Here is a 23,435-nt window from a genome sequence, read left to right as displayed (position 1 = left end):
CATACAGTTCTGTCCCAAAAGAAGCAGCAACAGCATATTATCGCTTGTACCAGAAGCACGTCTTGAGATTACAGAAAGGTCTAACATCAGTTTCATGACAGTACTCCATTTCAGAGACTATTAGAAAAAAAAAAAGAAGAAAAAAGAAAGAGAGAAAGAGAGAAAGAGAGAAAGAGAGAAAAGAGAGAAAGAGAGAAAGAAAGAGAGAGAGAGAGAGAGAGAGAGAGAGAAAGAAAGAAAGAAAGAAAGAAAGAAAGAAAGAAAGAAAGAAAGAAAGAAAGAAAGAAAGAAAGAAAGAAAAAGAAAAAAAACGGCACTGGACAATCAAAAACGATTTTTTTTTTAATTTTTTTTTCAAGGATTTCCTGCTATAGCCCTTTTGCAGAACAGATGTTCTGAACCTATCTGAAGAACATCTGTTATACCCATATAGTATAGTTTATCTCCAGTTTATCCAAAGGGAAGAAACAGATTCTACAAATCAGTGACATTTGCTGTCACTGCGATAGCACTTAATATGGTAGAAGATACTCTGAAGAGTGATATTCATAAGTGAAATATATAACAGTACTAGTCAGCACCATCCAAGTAAAAGCTTTTATCCTCCCTAGTAGCATTTGCCATTTTTTAATTGAAACAAGGCTTTTAAAGCAAGAAAGCATTGTACATTCATCTCTTACACAAGAGAACAAATTTGTAGCAGAAGTGTTATCGTTTGATAAAGATCTTGAAAAAAAAAAAATCTATGAGGCTTCTAAAGAGCTCATTTCAAAAAAGGAAGTGATCTTGATTCTTGCCTCCTGAAAGATTAATGCCATTGTTTAGGTAATATAGTAAATACTGGGGTGGGGGAAGGAACCCTACTGTCTGATAGGAAACATAATCAATAAGCAGCATGATTTACTTAACTGTAGATTTACCTGAAAGCTATTGTCAGGCAAGTGCAGAAATGAGGGTGGAGCAGTCCTATCACATCATTTCTCCAGCCATTTGTGATGATCACAGTAACAAAGATTGGCTAGTGACAGCTGATTTTTTATTCATTCTCCATTTTCAGGTTTTACAAAGGGTACTGCTGACCTCACTTGTTTATTCATGCAAAGTTATTTCGGAGGTGGAAAAAAAAATAAAGAACACAGTTCTGTGAATAAACAGGATCATAGTTTTATCATATTTTTAAAGTCAAAACCATACCTGTCCCCAAAAGAAAACACACACACACACACAAAACAAACAAACAAACAAACAAACAACCTCTCATCGTTATAAGGATTAAGTAGACAAAAACTATCACACAAGCTCAGATTCTTATATTTTGTATAGAACTTATACACCACTTATTCAAGTGAGGCTAACAACATATCAGGAGCTTCACACAGATGCAGACCACTTAACGAGGAAAATAAAACAGTCTTCTCCATCAAGGATTATATTTCTGCTTCCCCAGGGAAAGAGAAATTACGGTGAAGCCAACTACAGCAGGTAACATGTGTGTTGCTTACTTGTAAGAGTGGTGAAGGCTTCAAATAAAGGATAGCTAGGCACTTAGGTAATGAGGAATCACTGCTTCAAAATCACATCAGAGTACCCCCTAAGCAATTCTCCTGGTTCTTTTATTAACTTAGCTCATCCTTCCATGACAAAACAGTACTTACACTAGGTACCGCAACTATCATTTTGTGAACAGTACAGCTCATTTAAGGATTATATTACAATGAACAAACCAACTCACCCTTTTACACATAAAAAGAAATCATGAAGGTATTGTGTTGAGAAGGGTAGAAAATATAATCAGCTTAACATTCATTTTCTAGGTTTTCATGTCAACATAAATCAAATGCCATTTGCTTCCAGAATTCACAGCAAAAGGTCACTGTTAATCTTCAGAGATGATGTATACCAGAAGCGCTGTTAAAGACAGGCCTTCTTACACAGCTCAGTTTTGGTGTTTTATGGCATGAGATCTTGCACTTGTCAGAGAACAAAAAATACAGTTGAGTAAGAGCATGAAGAAATACCCTCTGTTGAACAAACTTAGTGTAGAAAAAGAAATATGGCAACACTTTTTCTCTTCTTTTCTTTAAACAAATGATCTTAAAATCTTATTTGATGATCCACGTGATGCTGATTAAACCACTCATCTACTGAATGGAACAGAATTCACTTATTCTGCACCTTAAATTCTATCTAAGAGTTTAGTTTTATGTCAAAACACTAGATATTCCTGTGATGCTTCTTTAAGTTTATGGAAAAAACACAAATTGAGGACATTGAAAAAAATATAGTTTGCCACAGAAGACCATGCAAATACCAGAAAAAAAAATAGTAATAGCAAAATCATCACAGAGAATATAAATTTACTTTAAAGATTCTTTTCTAATGTCATCTTGTTATGAACTAATTCCTCTTGTGGTAAAAGCCTTTACAAAGAAAGGACAGTGTGCAAAGGAACTTGTGACATCTGGCCTCCAATTTATGTTTGCATTAAACTGGTAATTTTTTAGAAACAAACCTCTTGAAAAGAAGTATCTGGCATTGACGAAACTAATGCTGTTCTAAAAAGAAACACTTTTTAAAATTTGTCACTATTCCTTCTATTACTAACTACATATGATCAACACATAACAGTAAAAAAGCAATAAAACCATATTTCATAAGAAATTTATAGTATTTTTGTGCACAGCTGCTGATTTATGTAAGTGGACTTTACACTGCTAGGCAACGTCATTAATATACCAGAAAAGAAGGTTAAAAAGTAGGTCAGTGATATAGGACAATGGTTCTTCAACTTAACTCCCCTCCTCTGCCTCTGACTTGAAGCATAATGTTCATTCCTCAAATTTTGGAGCACTGAATAACACTGTAACATGACACAGAAAGCATGAATTAGACATTATCCATCCTTGATCTTTACACAAAATTCCCATGACATCTATAGAAATTCCACAGCTGCACAAAATAGAATAAGGTCTATGGCAAACAAAGCTTTCAGGATTTTTGCTCTTCAATAAATATCACAAGCATAAGAGAGACAACAAATGTTAACATTTTATTTGATTTGAACATATAAAGGTTGTAACTCTGAAACAATTCTTTTAGAGCCATCTTGTGGGGAAAATAAGCAATTTAAAAACATACATGTACTGTAATTTTCTACCAAAAAGATAAATGTTCAGTATGACATCTTCTAGTATTCATTTAAAAAAATAAATGTCTCACACTGTAAACTTTATATAACATTGTTTAAACTATTGGAACATGAAGGAAGTGCCTTTATGAACAATTGTATGTTAAAAGTTTGGTTTAAGATAGAAAATATATATATCAATAAGTTACAGATGCAATTTTTCTGAATTATGCTTTTAGGCCAGGTTTCATTCAAACTCCACCCAAATGCAGCCTCCAAAAATACGCACAAACCTAGAGAAGCTGAGGTTTGTTTCAAAGCTTGCTTGGCCAAATGAGTAAATCCAATGGAATTACTAAATGTAACCAAAATGGAGTAAAAACAAAATAACTCTAAATACAGTAGTAGATTCAGCAGTCAGAGCTGAAAAGTTTTTGTTCTTTAAATTCTTAACATTGCCAAATTATTTAAAGTTTTGGTAATCTGTTAGTTCTTAATGATTTAAACCAGTTGTTTATAAAGATCTCATTAAATGACAACTTTCTGTATGTGTCTACTTAAACGAAGTACAGGTTTGGCCAGTCAGTTTCAGAATAATTGAAAATTATGACACAAGCTTCAGCTATTGAAAGCAACCAAACATCAGCAGCTGCTTGATCTATGCATCTTGTCTACTAAGTAAAGCATTTAAATTGTATCCTAAAGAACAAATGCACACAGGTATTCCAGATAACTTAGTCCTTTTTAATTTAAGTCCTATTAAAATACTTGATTTAGGTAGAACATTAAAGCATATCACATCACATTTATCCAGCATGTATTTATCTTCTATTAATAAAAAAGTAAAACAGAATATCACAGAATATTTCTACAAAGTGCACAATCAAGAAGTTACACATAAATATGCACTTTTTTGAGCTGTTACAATCAGTGTATAGGATAGACTAGCAGGCACCTCTGTTAATTTGTGTTTGCTTATTTGTTTTTAATAAATATTGAAATCTGACAACAAAAGGGTCCTATGGTACCCAAAGCCTCTGACAGCTGTGACTAAACAAAACATACTGGCACCCAGAAATATAACCAGACAATTTTTGCTAAGGCAAGCACAAGGATGTCAATTTTTAATTTTACACTGCTGCCAAACTTAGTGTGAAAGAAGGTGTACATGTGCACTTACAGCTTCCCATAATATTTAAAGATGACAATGACATTTGCTTCCTCCACATCCTTTTTAAACTTTGGAAAGGAGCCCTGACTCAGGGGCACTCGCCTTAATAAGATTTTGGATTTCTTTGAATTTTGGATGTTCTTTATCAGCTACCAGCTGCAGCAAAATAGCTTCACTAGTAGTAACTATAATTCCAGTACGAGCAAGACGCTGAAATAGAAAAGAACAGAAAGAGACAAATGTGAGATGCTTTGAAGTGTGAGTGAGCATACGCTGTGTAAAAAAGATGGATGGTGTTTTTTAAAAACAGCTCCTATTAACAAGGTATTGCCAATTCAACTGCAGAACTTCTTAACAGTGCCATGTCTAAAACTAGGATGGAAAGTGAATTGTTAGACTTTATTTAGGAAAAAGGCTGCCCTGGGTTACAAATAAGGCTTTGTAGTTGGACTAGATTTTTTTCTCCAAGTCAGATTAATTAAAAAGAAGTCCCACCCCCTCTTCTATTAACACCACTTTTCCCCTATATACTGTTGAGGATAGCTTTCTTCACTTTCATGCAGATTTAAAAGGCCTTGGGAAAAAGAATATAGCTAAATCAGAGCAAAAGGGGTTAAGCAAGAAACATAATTGCAACACTTTCTCTTTCAGGGCTTGTTATATACTAGCATTTTAGCCTTTGGACTACACAGCACAGTCATACTAATAACCCCAGAGACAAGAGAGAGAAGCTCTTCTACAGAACTTATATATCATACTAGTAAAACAGTGGTTGCTTTTAACTGACTTCTCATTATAGCCTAAGTAACTCCCAGCCTAGTTCTGAAAGAATACAGAATAAAAAGAATAGCTGTATAAAAAGCAAAACTGAAAGAGGTCTGCTAGATGTTTTAAGTGTGCTACTAAACAAAGCAATTTTTTGAGTAGTCCAAGCCATGTGACATACTGCAGTTTTTATACTTTTAAGACTTCGGTTGCTGCCCATCTATATAGCAGAGTTATCCCTAAGTAAGGGATGCTCCTACCCACCCCACCCCCTCTACTCCCAATCTTCACAGCAATAGAACAGATGTTTTGGCAGTAAAACTCCTAATGGATCTGTCTTTCCTTCCATCATCCTCTGCCTAGCTGTATGATTCACCAAATCTAGTGCATCTACAAGGTTCTGAATTTACCAAGGGAAGGAAAGAGGCAGGAAATACACAAATGAGTACATTTTCAGTCTGGTTTCTACTGTAATTACTAAAGGAAAGAGATGCTCCAGACTTTCTAGGGCAGACAAAGGTCACTGCTGTTTAGTTCTTCAATTACACAGCACTTGATAAGGAAAAATTATTAATTTAGGGGACCAGTAAAATGTACACATATTTCTTCAAGGAAAGGAAACGTTTTTAGAAGATTGCCCACCAGACAAAGGAAAGAAACAAGCATGCACTGTGTCTACATCACAAGAAGCCATTAGAATAGATGAAGAGTAAAATTCAGCAGGAACAGATTCAGCTGGCTCAATCTAAGATTAAAAGTGACACAAGGCCTCTTCTGCAGATAGGGCAGAGATCAAGAACAGCCACAACCTTTACCAGCTGGGTTGGATTATTTTAATAATGGAAAATTTGAACTTCTTGAATGCAAGGTTTTGCCTGCTCACATTCTTAAGCACACAACAGAAGCAGACAGAAAAACTATTTAGTGGTGTTCAGGCAGACATGAAGCTTTGGCTATCAGTTAATTCCAACTGCATTTCCTAATACATCTGTTCAAATATTCATATATTCTTCACCAGCACCATCAAAACACATGATACAGGAGGGGAAACGTGAAGAAGTAAAGGGATATGTGAGACCAAGCAGGATTTATTTGAGGTTGCTGAGGAATTTAGTTGGAATAATGGCAAGATCATTCTTTACCATCTGTGAAAGGTCACTGTGAACAGAAGAGGGCTCTCTTACTGGGAAAAGGCAAATGTTACCCTCATCTTCACAGAAAGGAAGAAGAAGGATCCAACAAACCTGGATCAATGAACCTTACCTCGGCCCATCAGGTATAGAGAAAGTTCTCATGAAAGACAACGTAAGGCTCACCAACTAAAAGACTGTGACCAGGAACTGTCAGCTGTACGTTGAGACTAAAGCAGAATTATCCAGTACTTTGGTATTTTACCGATTTTCTTAAGAAACACATTGCCATGGTTAATCAGGATCACTGACACTCCCACCATGTGACTGTTTCTCCTGGTCTCCCATTCCCTGATGTGCCCAGCTCATGCCTTTTCTAGCCCACAGCCCTCAGTGCCATTTTTAACAGAGGTTCTATGGCACAAAAATAAGACAGAGTTGGCTGGGGCAGCCATAGAGAAGGAGGAGGAGTTATCACTATGCAACTTGATGGCTCATCACAGCAAGCCAGAAAACACTCCATGAATCATATTTTAGCACTGACTGCTTTGTGGACCACAGCAAAACATTTTCTTTGTACTTTGTCAGAAATTTTTGAAAATGCATACTAGAAAGTTACCTAAAACTGATCAATTTTTTTACAATTTTTGCAAGTAACTGTACTTTTAAAGTGATCACTACCTTTTTGACTGGAAAGAAAAACAAAGCTAGCTATTCATTACCTCAACCTCTGTTGCACTGAACCAAATTCTATGCTTGCAGACACAGTTTAAGTGATAATCAGATGTACAAAGACATACAAAATAAGGCAAATAGGTTCCAATTTTGGTTTTGTTTATTTTGTCTATGGCCACTACTACAACACCACACTGACTTAAGAAGTCCATGATTTCAGTAGATCTCACACTGTGCATGTCACAATGCAGTACTTTACAGACATTAAGCTTCCACTTCATACAAGTCATGGATTTCATCAACTGCTATAGGCTAGTGATTTCTCTTTAGCCCCTAATTTTCCTATTCATGAAAAAGGAGAAATTAAAACTTCTTCACCTCTGTGAAAAAAGTATAAAATGCTACAGTTATTACTAGCTTCAATTTCCAAATAACTATAAGGGCCCAGGGCAAAAATTGCAATGCTTAATGCATATATCAGTTTTTGACTCACAACAATGATGCCTGTAGGCAAGTTAGAGTACAGCATAGAAGTAGCATTTGCATGAACTTGCTACCACATAGTTGTACCTGCTTTGAAATTTTTGTGTTACATTTATCTCCACTTTCTCAACATAAATGTTAAGGTACTAAATGTTAACATAAATGTCTGACTAAGCTCTTAAAAAAAAAAAAAAAAGAAAAAGAAAAGTCTGCTATAATTACAGAGTCTTGAGATTAAGCTTTAATTTGCACTGATGAGGAAGAACAGAGGGAGGGACAGACAAGAATGACTTTTCAACTTGCTATATCACATTTCATTTCAGGGAATTTCAACATCAGAACAAATACTGTTTGGAAAGACGAAAACAAAAGCTCTGTAGTACTCTGCTGTAGACATAACACTCCTTAACAAAATATCAAAAAATGCTAATGGTTAGATAGGGTAACTTAACCTGCAAAAACCAATCACTTTTTTAATCCTAATGTCCTAAACTGGGTTCTACATATTAAATCATGACTTAGGGAGGAAAAATAAAAAGCTATTCTTTCTGTACTGTGGAAGCTATTGTGAGAATCACAGCATTCTCCTCTTCTTCAGTCTTCATTTGTCCAGTGGTTACTGTCCTGAGAAATTCCTTGTTAGCAAATGCAGAAATTAGCATATAGACCCAAGGGGTAGAAAACCTTAATTACCTCAAGAGCAAACATTCTGTCCATCATACTTCTTGATGAGGTGGCATCAGCTACAATATGAACTTCCAGACCTCTGCCAATTAATTCCAATGCTGTTTGCTGGATGCAGACATGAGTCTACAGGGGAGAAAATGAAGGCCAAAAAAAAAAATGAATAAATCATTACTGCAAAACATGAGTAGCACAATGCCAAGTTAAAGTACATAATTAATCAGGGTTCAAACACGTACTTTTCTAAGCATTACAATTATAGGGAACTCAATGTGGGTTTTAAAATGCCAGCTAAGTTTGAGACAAGAGACTGTAGCTTAAAAATATCTCATTTCAAATTTTATGAGAAAGTATCAAAGAAAAAGAGCATACAAATAATTTAATCTGTAGAAGATATCTGAACTGTAAGTTCTAAGAAATATAAACTGACCTTTTTTAATTACAGAAAGCAATGATAATTTGTTGGCCAACAGATAATATCAATAAAACTGCAAGAATGGCAAGGCACGTACTTCCACTCCAAACAGCACAACACTGCGGACTCCAGGAATCTCTGCTAATGCTGCTTCAACTTCTGGCAACACCATTGAAAATTTTGTTTTAGGAAGCACAAGTTTTGCTCCTGTTAAATCAATTTCTTGTACAGTGCTGCCAAGACCTTTGGGGTACTGTTCAGTTACAATGACTGGAATTCCTAAGAGCCGTGCACCTTGGAGCTGTAAGAGGAATGGGGAGGAAAGTGTACAAAAATAAATTATTAAAGAATGGTAATAGTAAAGATATTGTTATTATTTGAAACTGAATAATCAGTAAGCTAGCTATATATAATAATTTACATTTGTGATCAAAATGTATTACAATGAAAAAGCAATCAACGAACATACCAGTCGTTGACCTACACTGATGATATCACCAAAGTATTTGATGGCAGGCCGGAATCTCTCCTGCATATCACAACAAAAAAACACAGTGCTTGAGGGTGTCAAGTTGCCCAAAGTCGTCATCTGAAAAACAAAATCATATTTTTAATGTCAGTGAGGACCTTTCCCAAAGAGCAGTAGAACAAGAAAGAGTCTGGAAAACTTCCGTCATGGCACCTGCAAGAGCACAGGGCACTTGAGCACCAAGGGACCTTGGAGCACTGGGGGACCTTGGAGCACCAAGGGGCCTGGAAGCACCATGGGACCTTGCCCATTCCTCATGCAGTGCTTCTTTGCTGTAGTCGGAGCATTATGGCCTTGCAAAATCCCATTGCTATGAGCAGGTAGCCATGGGATCTGGCCCTGTGCTCCTGCCAGCCTCTCTGTGTCGATTTGATCACTGTTGAGACCAGCTGACTGGCCTTGATGAACCTCATTCCCCTCATTCAAGTACTATGGCATTTGGTCCTCTGCTCATACAGGGCATCTTTCCCAGAGCACAGTGCCATGCTGCCTGGACCTCTGGTCCTGCAGGGGACTTTCTCATCTCTCAAGCCCCATGACTCCTGGCTGCATGGCTTTGCAGGACTTCCTTTCCCTGTCTCAGGTGCCATGGCACCTGGCCCTCTGTCCTTGCAATTCAAGCCCCATGGGCCTTTGTCCCTGGAAAGGGCTTCCTTTCCTTCACTTGAGGACCATGGGGCCTGGCCCTACAGACCTCTTTCCCCTGCTAAGGGCTATGGGACCTGTCCCTCAGCAGCAGGTGCATGGCCCTGCAACCTAGTTTGAAATCCATGGAGTGGGGATTTGTGCTCTTGCAGGGCCTCTGCGCCCTGATTCAGGCATCTTGAAGCCTTGGAGACCATGGGGCCCAAACCACTAGCGCTTCTTTGCCACTGCTAGGGCACAATGGCCCTGCACGGCCCCTTTTGTGTGAGCAGGTGCCAATGGACACTCTTGCTGAATGGACTTGGAGATGTCTGATGTGGCTAGGGTGACTTGATGGTGCTCTGGAAAGACCTGGCCAGGGTTGCAGTGACTGGTGGATAACACCGATGTTGAGAAGACAAACCCTTTGTGGGACAGAGTGGTAAGTAACATTGTGCTAGACATAGACGCATGTGCTGGGGCCAGAGCACTGCCAGAGTGAGCGCTGCGGGGCAGAACGGCCCATTGTGATGGCGCCGAATGATGCACTGTGAGAGCCTGGAGCGACGGATTGTGACTGCATGGCCCTCACTGCTCATATGTGTGCGCAGAGTCCCACCCCGCCGGCTAGTGCCCGCACTCCAGCTGAGCGTTTACGCGAGGTCTGGAGTGAGGAGCAAGGTTGGCCTTGGTGCTGGTGTCGTGCTCTGGGAGTTGCTGCAGCAGCTCTCAGTGCCCTTCCCAGAGCCACCAGAGATCCTTCTGCAGCCCTGCCTAGTTCGGGCCGTCAGGAGACCCAGGAGGAGCGCTCGCAGCAGCAGAGGTGAGTGCTACGGAGACATCTCTCCCTGGGCAGCTGGAAGGGTTTCCTCCTTGGGGGACCTGCACAACTCTTCCAGCCGCCCCCGGCTCAGCCGATGACCATGGCCTCTTCTCTGCCTTTTGCAGCGTGACACCTGCTGCTGCAGCGCCGGTGAGAGGGAGCGGCTCGTCATCGCCAGTTCTCCCCAGCTCACCGCAGCAGGCAGAGAGCATGGCCACGGCGCTGGACACCCGCTGTCCCATCTGTCTGGACAGCTGGGTGAACCCCAGCTATGTGGTGCCATGCCTCCACCGCTTCTGCTTTGCCTGCATCCAGCGGTGGGCTGAGACCAAGCCCGAGTGCCCCCTGTGCAAGAGGAGGGTGAGCTCCATTGTACATTCAGTGACAGCAGACAACAGCTTTGAGGAGCTTGTCATTTCACCACCTGCAGGGACATCAGTCATGGCCCAGCAGCCAGGGAGATCACCCGGACACCATGCCTTCCGACCACAGGCAGCTGGACCAGTGCAAAGGGATCCTGTGGGCAGCCTCCAACCCCATATCTGGGCGTCCCTCTTCCGACGGCATCCAGCTATGCTCCAGCCCCTGCTGCCCTGGCTGCGCCAGGAGCTGGGGCAGCTCTTTCGGAATGACAGAAGGGCAGCCTCTGCAGCGCAACGCCATGTCATCTCCAGACTGCGCTTCTTTGGCCTGAATGAGGCAGCTCTGACGGTGCTACTACGTCCATCCCTGGGAAGACACACTGCTGGCTTCGTGCAGCGGCTCATTGCCACTGCCGTGCAGCGGTGCAGGGGGGAGGCCCAAAACCTGCTGGGTCGGGGGGCCTCCCGTGCTGCCAGAGGACAGGAGGGCAGCCCTGCAGCAGTCCCCAGCCACACTGCCACCTCAGCGGGGACACCGGCTCCCGGACCGGAGCCCTCCCAGGGAACCAACGCAGAAGAGCTCCCCTCCCCAGGTGCCCGGCACCACTGCTGTGCTCCCCCTGAAAGCGCGTGCTGCCCAGCTGCAGGCCTGCAGCTCTGCAGTTGCTCCCAGGGAGAGGCTTCCAGCCTGGGGTGCCCGGGGCCAGCCCGTGCCCATCCCCATCGCCCCAGGCCTGGCCTCCTGCTCATCGCCACCTCTGCCCCCGGGGCTCGAGGCTCTGCCCTCCCGCCAGCCTGCCCTGCTGGCTGTGGCCTGGCGATGATGCCGTCGAGACAGCTCCTTCTGCACAGAGTGCGCCTTGGTGCTGCTGCTCTCTGTAGAAAGCTGGGCTTGTGCCCTGCTGAGACAGGAACCCCAAGCAGTTCAACAAGGGGGAGGACAAAGGCAGGCACGTGCTGGGGGCTGCCCAGCTCAAAAACAGCTTTGCCAAGGACTTGGGGGTCCTGGCGTACAACAAATCATATGTAAGTCAATAATGAGCCCCTGCGACAAAGTTGTCCAATTGTACCCTGGGCTGCGTTAGGAATGTTGCCAGGAGGACAAGAGAAATGATCCCTTCCCTGTTCTCAGCACTGCTGGCTACACCTCGCCAGTGTGTCCAGTTTGGGGCTCCCCTGTCAAGAGAGATGTGGGCACACTGAAGAGAGTCCAATGCATGGCCACAAAGAAGAAGGAACTGAAGCATCTCTCTTCTGAGAAAAAGCTAAGACAGCTGGGACTGCTCAGCCTGGAGAAGAGGAAACTTTTATGAAGATCTTAACAATGTCTATAAATACCTGAAGGGGGTAAAAAGTGAATGGCACCAGGCTCTCTTCAGTGGTGCTCAGTAACAGGACAAGAAACAATGGGCACAAACTGAAACGTGAGGTTCCCTCTGAACATCAACAAACTCTGTTTTACTGGGATGTTGCCCTGAAAGGTAGTGCTGTCTCCCTCCTTGGAGATACTCAAAAGCTGTCTGGACGTGGTCCTGGTTGCGCAGGACTGTGGCCCTGAGTGACAAGACGGATTGGACCAGACTACCTCCAGAGGTCCCTGCCCCCCTCAGCCATTCTGTGATTCTGCAATGCAGGTGACATCTTGCAAGGCTGTCCATTTCCCCCACCCTCCCAGACAAACATGATTTCCATCCACGACTGCCCCAAGGCAGAGCACTGGGGAATGGGGCAGGCAGGCTGGTATTAAGAAAAGAATGGTCAGCTTGGCTGCAGGCCTCCAAGAGCCTCAAGAGTTCAGTTTCCACCAAGTGAAGGCCTCTCCAGGTGCATTCACATGGGCAGACCAGGTCCTCCTCCATGTCTTTCAGATGCTGCTTGCTACTGGCATTCGCAAAACTGGAGGCACAAGGCGCACCCAGCACACAAAGACAGGCAGAGGGAACTGGCTCTCTGCATCTGGGGGAGGAAGCATCTCGTGGCTCTTGGTAGCTGCTGTTGCACAGTAAAGGAGATAGATGAGGGAGGCACGTCCTGTTGTCTGCACTCTCCCAGAAAGAAACCTTCCTTAAGGACCCCTTAAAGGGGCCCTGCACGGCCCCTTTTGTGTGAGCAGGTGGCAATGGCGCCTGCTTTGGCTGCCATAGGACCTGGCTCCTGCACTCACAAGACACCAGAATGAGGACTAGGAAGCCCAGCAAGAGCCACTGGCCAGCCCCCACGGTGCTCAGCCCGGGGAATGCGGCATGGGGAGAGGCCCCACAGCTGCCAGCTCAGGGCCGAGAGGCACTGCAAGAGTAGTGGGAGATGATCACGCTGTTGCCCTCCAGTACGGCTATTCTGCCCGCTCTTCTGGATCCAGCCATGGCACTGGCACTTCTTCCCCACTTGGATGAGATCCTCTTGAGCAAGTGGGTACCCTCACACCCCAGCACCCCTCACCACCACCACCTCCTCCTCTTTGTGTGCTCTCTGCAAGACTTTTCCCAGCACAGCTCCTCCCTGCTGCAAGTGAGTTCTGCAAAACAGGCAACACATCTTCTCCATGCTCACCAGCGCTCCCCACCCTCTTCTGACACACAGCTCCATACCACTTCTCCAGCCAATCCAACCAAGCAAAGAAAGGGGAGAGACAGCAGGTCACTGCTGGTTTTGGCACCAACAGCTGCTGGAGGGTCCTACACTGAGACCCAGGTACCAATGTCAGAGCCACATCTGACCCTGCGGGCCCCAGACGCACAGCAGGAACCTGGGGAAAAGCTGAGATGGGTGAAGCTCTGCAGCCAATGGAGCCTTTGAAACAGTTACTTCTGGAATTTCTTGCATATTTGGAAACCTTTGCTGGATTTCACACTGGCAATGCTGTATCTTCCTGGACCTCCCCATGAGTCCCTTCATGGGCTTGTGACACTTGTGCCCTGGGTTGGGCCCACGCAGGTTTCAAAAACCTCCAAGTTCTGGGATGCCAACACCTTGCTGGACAACCCACTGTGGTGTCTTGTGAGCTTCACAGAACTTTTTGTTATTTCCTTATCTCCAGCCTGAACCTCTCCAGTCCCTGCTGATGCCGCTTGCCTCTGCTCCTGCCGCAAGGCACTACTGGGAAGAGCCTGTCCCCATCCCTGTCATCCCTTCCCACAGGCACCTGGCTGTAAGCTGCACCTAAGCGTTCCCTGGTCCATGCTGAGCCAGCCCCGGCCCCACACACCCTCCTCACAGGGCGAGTGCTCCAGCCCCACTGCATCAGTGGCCTCTTCTGAACTCCTCTGGCTTGTTGATGTCTCTCCCGCCCAGGACCCCAAAGAGGATGGGTGCTAAGCAGAGCAGATCATCCTTGCTCCCCCCAGATAGGGTTGAAAGACACAAGAAAACCCCCAAGAACAAGTCAAGGGCTGCCTTTGGCTTGTCATGGGAAGAACCATGGCAACCCAGAAAGGGTTTGGATGCCCCATCTCTGCAGGCGTTCAAAGCCAGGCTGGACAGGGCCCTGGCAAACATGATCTAGTGGGTGGCATCCCTGCCTACGGCAGGGGGGTTGAAACTAGATGATGTTTAGATATTAGATGAAACCTTCCTTAATGACCAGTGCTGGGTAGAAAAGCTGTCTCAAAAAAAAAAAAAAAAAAAAAAAAAAAGAGAAGAGAGCTGAAGTCCTCCTGGTGTTTGCTTGTGCTACAAATCCATGGCCCCCCAAGCAGGTGATGCTGCAGGACACAAAGCCCCACGTGGCCAAGTGCCCTGAATGGAGCACCACAGGGCCTGGCCAATTGCAGTTGCAGGGCTTCCTTCCCTTCATTTGATGTCCGTGGGTCTTGGCTTAATGGACTTGTAAAGGGCATCTTTATGCTGCTTTAAGTGTCACTGAGACTGGCCACTTGGGCTTGTGGGCACTCTGTTCCCTCCCAGAGTCAACTGCCATGCATGCTCATGGGCAATAGCCTGCAGGGTCTGCAAGTCCTGCTCAAAGCAAAGTGGAGTCCTTGCCCTCCACTCTCACAGGACCTCCTTCTTCTCGCTGCCAGATCAGCAACCATGGGATGGGGCCTGGCCTTCTGCTCTTGCACAGCCTACCTTGATTTGAGCATCCTGGGTCTTGGCCCTCCACTTTTCAGGGGTAAGACTTATGCTACTTCAAGTTTTCAAGTTAGATTCAAGTTACTTTGAGCCAAAATATAAGGAAAAAGGTTTCACAAGTCTGATTTTGTTATGTTTCTGAAACAAAATGAATGGCAGTAATACTGAGAGGCAGTACAGTACAGCCACAAATAGGGAATCAGGATTTTATTAGGTGGGAGACATAAGTCACTTTAAATGTACATGGAAACTTCTGAGCTCTAAAATGGGACAAAGGAGCACACTGCTTACAGTACTGTTAAAAAAAATCTATCAACAAAATTACACTCCTAAAACTTGTATTAGTATCTCCATCTCTTAAAACTGACGCAAAATCAGAATGAGTTAAAGACCTTCACTTTATACATGATTTAAATAGTGCACATACACACGGCTTCATTGTGTAGTCAGTTTCTTTTGTCTATGAGATCTTGTAGCACAAAGCTGATGAAAGTCCAAAGGCTAAAATGAAAGCAGAGAAGCTTGTCTGCATTACTACCAGAAACTGACTGCATATTAATGATGAAAATAATCTCCCAGAGTTTCCCTTGAGGACACCAGAGCGTAGTGGAAGGGGGGCTAAGAAAAAGAAAAAAGAAATCGTAGATAGCATTTTCACACAGTTTGAAAGAGTGCTTTTTATTTGAATGAAATTGCTTGCATTACCTGCAGAAGCAAAAGATAAGGCTCCAGCTACAGACTACAGGAAAAGAAAGGAACTACGCACTATTGGTAGTTATAAGGCAACTCAAGAGAAATTACTTCCATTCAAAAGCTTTTCCGCAGACTGATAAATCAAATTGAATAAACTCCTCCTGGCAAGCACCCATTAATTTTCTACACTTCATTTTCTGCAAACTGAGGTTGAGGTATTTTAAACAAAACTAAAATTACAAAAATCAGTAAAATATTTTATTTTGGAAGAACAGGGAATCAGGAAGCCTTACATATTAGTCCCAAATTTTTCACTGATTTATCTCACGTCTCTTAAGTCACTTTTGATCTCAATTTCCAAGACTAAAAAAAAAAAAGTACAGCAGCAGCCAAGCTCACACATATGAAATGGCCTGTTCAAATTACTGTGAAAAGTACTTGTGTGTTGTACTGTAAACAGCAAATTCCCACACCTCTCAGATTCAGTATGCCACTACTCTCAAAATGTCAAATGTCTGTAACTGTCATTCCTCTAACTCTTACCCACGAAATGGCAACGCCATTACCACAAGCAGTTATGAACACAAATTCAGTAATAACTGCAGAGCAGATGCCCTAACACCAGACCCACAGATGCCATGGGAAGATGGAAACGCATCACAAAAGACATCAGGGAAATCTTTTTTCAGCAGGAGGGCACAGCAGCACATAAACAGGTTACTGCAGGTGGTAGGATCATGGATGTTTTCAGCAGTCAGTAAGGCAAAATAATAGCTGATTTGGTCAAGTGCTGGCTTTGCACATGAGTTAGGGAAAGCAGCCTCCAGAAATCTCTCCCAAATTCTTCTGCAATTCTACACCATGTAGTAAATGAGGCCTGGGACCAAGAATGTTTGAAAATAGAAGTAAATATTGAGTAACTGTCTCGTTCTTGAACACTGTCCCTCTACATACTTGCACAATACAGAAGTCACTTGGCAAGTACTAAAGTACAACTGAACACAGTGAACACTTGTAACCCATTCTAACTCTGGCCCTTACTAGCAAGGGACCATTCAACCGTGACATTTAGCTTCCCTACTGCTCAGCAGAGTAACTGGAATTGAAAATGCTTATCAGTGTGTCTCCTACTCCAAAAACGTATCATTTTGTCTCAGCATTTATATGACAAGCAACGATCATTATTTTCTCCTACAAATCTATTCACCACTTTAAAAATTTTAAGATCACTTTCAACTAGGCAAATCATCATGGGATTTTAGACTGATCTACATGGAGTTAATCTGCTGCCTTACCGAACACCTTCCTATGCCAGGGCAACAGACGACACTAGCTTCCTCAGCAGATGAACAAAAATAAGTATAAAAGAAAAGTCAGAAAGAAGTTGAAGAGTCTATCCTTATGGAAGGATCAACTGCACCAAAATTTTCTTTGCAAAGACCTACCTGGTCTGACACGTGTAAACAAACAAACAACCAAAAGTGATACACAATTTATACAACTCCTACACAATCCATCCCACAGCTCTATCTTTACCTTCATCTTTTTCCTCACCAGGTGGCACTTGTTGCCACTCAAGAGCATTATTTCCAGTTCTGTCCATGGTGGATTTGAAAAAACAACTGCATTACCTTCCTCCTTCATATGTACAGTTATGTACAAACATCTATTACCACACCTCAAGACTCAGATCAGGTCTCAGTTTAGTTGTTTTTTTTCCCCGTACTCTAAAACGTATCTAATGTTCTCAGTCCTTCCTCCTACTACTGTAATAATTTTCATTGCTCTCCTTGAGGGCCTTTTCCAGCTACAGTCTACAGTGAGGCCACGAACACTACTGTAACAGTAGTACTTCTCAGCCCACACTACTTTTCAGTATCAGTAAAGCCTCTGAGAAAATGGATCAATTCACAGGTCTTGTAGGCTCCATTCAGCTTATATTTTCCACTATTCTATTTGCCTTTTATTTTTTTGGGGATTGATGATACTTTGACTCATGAGGTCCGTTTTAACCGCTAAATCATTACCTGAACCCTTCCTCATCTTTTATTTGCATAGTTGATTATTTCTACCTTAGTGTAATACTTTATTCTTTCCCCTTTGAACTGCATTGTATTTCACCTTGTTTCTCCAACTTTTCAGAAAAATGCAGATTTCTATTCTATTTCTCTCAGATGCTTGCATTTCCTCAAGAACAGTATTCATCCAGAGTTACAGTAGTGACTTGCATGCCTGTTTCCAAACAGCCGACTCAGAACAGATTTTATTCTGCCCCATTCATTATTTGTCCCATTTGACAGTAAAGCACTGAAGATAACTGACTGCCTTTCCAGCCAGGGAGTGTCCTTGGCCCAGACTCCCACTAAATCCCATATGTTTATGACAAGCATTACATGGAGCAGAAGCAAAAGCCTTCTGCTTTTGCTTTCCTTTATTATCAATTTGGTTTAATATGATTTAATTTCTGTACTTCAGTTTAATATCAGGGACATTAAAACAAAGTTGTGTTGACAGTATATATTTGCTACATAAAAACTTTTGCAAAATCTAACACAATTCTTAAATTCACTCTCGTATTTATTTTCTACTAATTTCTATTTTCTATTAACTTGCAATCTGCAACAATCTGTGGGTGGCAGAACAAGAAATGGTAAGAAGTAGATGGTGAGATCAAAACCAATACTTGCTTGTTTTCCTCAGAAGAGGAGATTTGAAAAGACAAAGAGCTTCAAGAAGTAGAAAGGCAGGCTGGACAAGCCAAGAATGGTTTTCCACTGCAGCCACACAGTCTCTGTCAAAATCCACCCCAAGCAGGAATCTGCTCAGCTACAATACCATTAAACAGCTTATTTATTTATTTATTTATTTATTTTGTATCAGCTGAAGTTCCCCTAAGCTGTATGCAAGATTTTGCACTTGTTTTGTTTCACTCCTCCTAGTTAAGTTATCAGGACTTTCTTCCTTCCAGCTGGAAGTTATCCACAGCAAAACAAGAATAGGTATGTCAGATGGCAACGTAACCTGATGCAGTTCTTTTACCCAGCTAGAGAAATCATCTCTAGGACCTTATCCGGACCAGGATTTAAAGGTATGTTGCCAGGAGTTACATACAGCTTTAAATCCTACTCTAGAAAAGGCCCAGGTGAGAAAGGACAGGTGTTTTTTCACATCTATTTAATCTCTGCTGATCATTATTAATCATACAAAGTGTGACTGTGATGAAGGACTGTAATTACAGAATCAACTTGACAAAAATATTCATGTATACTAGCTCTTTATCTGTACTTTCCCTATCGGACTTCAGGGAACCATTACACAAAAAGTGCAATTTTCTCCCAGCATTTGTTATGGATGAGAAGTGAAGCAGAGTGTGTCCCATGTGACATCACTTATAAACGTCTTGCCAAGGTTATGTGCTAGTAGGGCAGAACAGAGGACCTTGCAGATACGGTATTTCAAAAGTTGCATAGAAAGACAATGAAAAGAAGTTGAGTATCATATTTTCAGATCCTTTGTTTTTAAAAGGAAATCTGTAAGATTCAGTTTTACTTTGTTGTTTATCTTTCAAAGGGAAAACAAACTGAAGAAATTCATCTGCATGTAGTTCAGTGGAAAAATTAGTTGTAAGTATCTCAGTTTGTGATTATATTTATTTTATGTTAAGCCGAAGTGCATTCTTTTATATGCAATTCAATACTTAAAAGTAAAGATTTATCTAGATAAGCACATCACGTCCATATAATTAAGGTAGTATGAAATTATTGATAAAAATCTGAAGTGATCAAAATGCCTGCTGTGGATTAATGATACACAAACAAAAGTGTCTCAATTAGAAGAAACTTTTTTTTTTTTTTTAGGAACATTTGGAACTGAGGAGCTTTCTTCCACCTCAAAATACTGTTTCTTAATTGCAGTAGTAACAGAATTTAAAACTGCACTATTTAAAAGTTTAAAGTAAAAATAATTCCTCTCACCTGACTCACATACTGTAATCTATAGTTTGGTCAGGATTTTCCTGGTCTTCAGAAAACGTACTTAGGCTCCTGAGTTAGGGTTCCTTCTATTTCCAAAGCATCTGAATGCTAGACAGATATACTAAATATATATAAATACATTTGTGTATAAATTGCTTTATTTTTATTTACTTTGCATCTCAGCAACAATTAAACATCATTCTCCAAGCTTTTCCACACAAGAAAATATATGCATATCAACATATCTTTCAAAGAGCTTAAAGCAGAGGCCCTTAACGCTCTTATTTCAATAATAATCTTACCCTTTTACCTACAGCATCTTAAGGTTACAAGTTTATAGATGTAGAACAAATATTACCAATGAGAAGTCACCTTGAAGTTATGACAGCAACAGCGAACTCCTCTATTACATAGCTATAATGAGCATAGCTGTTTTCTCTTCTGATATTTCCAGTGTTTTTCCTTACTGCTCCTCTTCTCTCTCCAAAGAAGGTTACAACATTTACAGCAAAAACAATAGTTCTAGCAGTACTATTCAGATATATTTACAGTTAGAAAAGGTTAATGCAGTCCTGCACTTTTCCCCAAATATTATAACTATTATTCTGTTAAACGTTTTAAAACATCTAAATTCCATGAAGAGTAACCATCTCCTTTCTGTTAGTCCGTCAAGGTGTAAGCGAATACCCTCTTCACCAGTTGGAAGAGGTCAGAGAAGAAGTTCCTCTTTGTTGCAAGTGTATGGTTGAGAAGTTTTTAAGACTAGCAGCCAAGCTGAACAGCTGGCTCTACTGTAACCTCTCCACAACAGTAGATGGAAATTAGAAGTTCAAGTGAGAGTTTTGTGGCAGTACAGCTAAAGAGAACAAATGTAGCTGTAAGAGCACAGTACAAAGGCACAGATATGACTGGAGAAGAAACATCCAGTAAAAACATCCCTGTACAGATCAAGTCTTATATTGAACTGTGCGGAGTGGCTTTCAGAGGGGAGCATATAGTGATTTCTCAGCGAGATTACTACCTCCCTCAACTGCAGAGACAGGAAATTGAAATAGTCCAGTCAAACATCGTTCAGTGCTGGTATTTCTTGAGATATTGCAATGAAACATATCTTTTCAAAACAGGTCTGCATAGAAGAGGAATCATTACAGACAGGTACACAACCACACCAGGGGTTAAAAAAACATTACAAAATACATGTGCGCATTTAGTTATAGAACACCCCCAAAAAAATACTGAAAATAATATCTAGAAATATGGATTCTAGTATCTCTGAGTCTTAATTTTAAAGCAAATGTCTTTCTGAAAAAGTAAATCAACTCACATCAGTGAGTAAAGGGTATCCCCCTTGAAAGACATGCTCCAAATGGTATTTTTACTGACTATGCTAATTGCAGAGTTGCCAAATCTGTGTTACATATAGCTGCTGAAAAACATCATAAAAATAAAGGCAAACAATAGTGGCACTGTATGAATCAGCACAAGGAAAGAAAGTATAATCTTCCCATCTCTAAATCTCGTGCATCCTGCAGAACCTAAAGTCTTAAAAAGCACAGCTGTGTCTGCATCAGACCAAGTGTTCTCAAAACAAGTGATCTGTGAGCACCTGCCGGTGGCTTAAGGAGAGCTGACTGACATCGCTGATGTCTCCATCTCATTCTCAGCTGCTGAAGCGCATCACAGAGGTGACTAAAATAATATTAAAGTACTATCCTTTTCATATCAACAGTTGGTATTATCAGAATTGTAACAGTACCAGTGAAAGCAGCTAATCAGTTAGACGTTGTATTTACACTGTGGCTCATCCTGAATCCTTGCAGTCAAGTTAAAGCTGCGTAGTTGCACTCCGGGAATGACGTATTCTTCCATGTCCCAATACTGACCTTTTACACCGTGGTGTATGTACTGCCACAAATGCTTGGGTTGCATTTATAGTTTCAGTACAGACAGCCATCTGCAAAAGGGTCTCTGCAGAGCGATGACCTGCATACAGAAGAAACAAAATTCTGACCTGCACTGCTGCTCTTACAGCCTCAGATTACACAAGGTGTTTTTGAAATCCTTACTTGACTTAACACCACTCGTACCGACTCTTTGCAAGTTGGGGAGACTGTCCTTTGCAGTTTCTATGGCTGGACTCCTATCCATTCCATCTCCAACACAGGAAGAAGGAAGGCTTTAAGCTAAATACGATGAATGACAAACGGTAAAATGAATAATGAATGACCAAACAAGTTTTTAAATTAGTTAGGTCCTTACTTTTATTTCCATACACAGGGTTAAGGAAAGGAAAAAGGATTTCAAAGGCATCCTTGATATACAGTCTAAGCAAACAGGCCACCTTGAGAGTTTACCAGTTCAAGACACTACGATTAAGCAGAGTTTACAAACACTGTGAATTAGCCTGTTTCTGGAAACAGAGCAAAGACTAGCAATGTTTCAGTGTTTATGACATCATTTTTTCAACTTACGTGTAATTTTGGCTTGCCAAACTAATACTTCTTCGTTACAAATTTGGAAGAATGCTCTGAATAAAAACTAATTTATTTGTAAAAAGGTTGAATCCTTTAACATTGGAAAAAGGAAAAAAGCCATTTTGCTTCGAGTGCCACTACTACACCATGACTGGCACGAATCTCTAGTATGCATAAAGACATCTTAGTATGAAACACACGTACTGTATCTGTCTGGCAGTCTGGTCTCCTGGTTTATGGCCACAAAACTCATGAGTTATGAACCTGTAAATTGTGAAGAGCTCTTTAGGCAAGAAAGGATAAAGAAATCCTAGGGCTGCGAAACCAAGCTCTGGAAAGAGCAACCTTTGAGTTTCCACCTAATAACATTATCGCTACTCAAAGCCGGGCAACTCCAGCTGCCTCTTTTAAAGGAGAAGTGTTTATTATCCCAACCACGGCTCCGCTTCCCTCCCGATGGGTGAAACAAGTTCTCACTCGCCGCACACACGTGGCTGGAGCTCAGACGCCTCCCCAGCCGAGCGAGATTAAAGTTTCCACGCGGAAACGCCGCGGGGCCGGCCGCCCGGGCGGCTCCCTCGGGGCTGTCCCCGGCTCCGTGCTCCGCGGGCACCAACAGCCGCCGCGCCGAGGGCTGGGGCACCCGGACGGCTGTGCTGTGCTGTGCTGTGCCGTGCCGTGCCGTGCCCCCGGCAGCGCTCCCCCAGCTCCCCGCCGCTCCTCCGCGTCCCCTCCAGCGCCGTCGCGGCCGTCCCCCAGCCCCGGTCCGCAGGGGGCCCCGGGGAGCCTCCCCGGGGCCGGGGGGCGGCGGCAGTACGGGCCGGTCCGCCCACACCTGTGGCGGGTCTCACCTGGATCTGCAGCGGCACCAGGCGCACCTTGCAGCGCTCGCTGACCAGGAAGCCCTTGGGCAGGTCTATGTACTGGCTCCACTCCTCGGCGAAGAGCTGCACCACGAACTTGCGGTGCATGTCGATCTGGTCCCCGTAGAGGCTGAGGAACTTCTGGATCAGCAGCTCGTAGCCGGCGCCGTGCGGCACGGTGGAGGGCCGCGCGAAGACGGAGAAGCAGAAGAGGACGGGCACGGAGCCGCCGCCCGCCGCCGGGCAGCCCCCGCCCGGAGGACCTGCTGCCTCCGCCGCCGCCATCTTCAGGGGCAGCCGAGCCAGCTCGCTGCGGCCCGCTCCTCCTCCTCCTCCTGCTGCCGCCTCCTCCCCTCGGCCAGGCGGGCGGCGCCGGCGGCCCCCAATCCCGGCTGCGGCTCCTCCTCCCCGCCGTGGGGCCCGGCCCGGCCCCGCCGGGCCTCGAGGCAGCAGTGACTGTAGCGGGCTTGAAGGGGCTGTGGGGTGGGCGTGTGGGACCGCGCTTTTCCTCCGCCTCGCAGCGGCCAGGGACCTGTTGCTGAAGGCCGGGAACGGGTCGGCTCCCTCGGGCT

The 23,435-nt window shown here is 43.1% G+C and overlaps 1 protein-coding gene across 1 annotated transcript; it reads right to left on the bottom strand.

Moving 5' to 3' along the window:
• Positions 1–3,023: 3,023 nt before the first annotated feature.
• ISOC1 (isochorismatase domain containing 1) lies at positions 3,024–23,226 on the bottom strand. Its single transcript, XM_048055170.2, has 5 exons — positions 22,852–23,226; positions 8,920–9,039; positions 8,548–8,751; positions 8,045–8,161; positions 3,024–4,508 (listed from the first exon to the last, which is right to left on the bottom strand). The coding sequence occupies exons 1-5, from the start codon at positions 23,146–23,148 to the stop codon at positions 4,362–4,364; spliced, it is 885 nt and encodes a 294-aa protein (XP_047911127.1). The 5' UTR covers positions 23,149–23,226; the 3' UTR covers positions 3,024–4,361.
• Positions 23,227–23,435: the final 209 nt, after the last annotated feature.

This window comes from Anser cygnoides, chromosome Z, assembly GCF_040182565.1.
Source record: "Anser cygnoides isolate HZ-2024a breed goose chromosome Z, Taihu_goose_T2T_genome, whole genome shotgun sequence".
Classification (NCBI taxonomy): domain Eukaryota; kingdom Metazoa; phylum Chordata; class Aves; order Anseriformes; family Anatidae; genus Anser; species Anser cygnoides.
Note: the sequence above shows the minus strand (reverse complement) of the source record. Positions and strands in the feature narration are given on the sequence as shown.

What these genes read in the sequence shown, in the direction of transcription:
- ISOC1 (XM_048055170.2), bottom strand. Translation starts at nt 23,148, where the DNA reads ATGGCGGCGGCGGAGGCAGCAGGTCCTCCGGGCGGGGGCTGCCCGGCG. An exon ending in TTGTGCTGTTTGGAGTGGAA is followed by an intron (nt 8,162 to 8,547) that starts GTACGTGCCTTG and finishes TCTCCCCTGTAG; the next exon opens with ACTCATGTCTGCATCCAGCA. An exon ending in ACAGAATGTTTGCTCTTGAG is followed by an intron (nt 4,509 to 8,044) that starts GTAATTAAGGTT and finishes TTTCTATTTCAG; the next exon opens with CGTCTTGCTCGTACTGGAAT.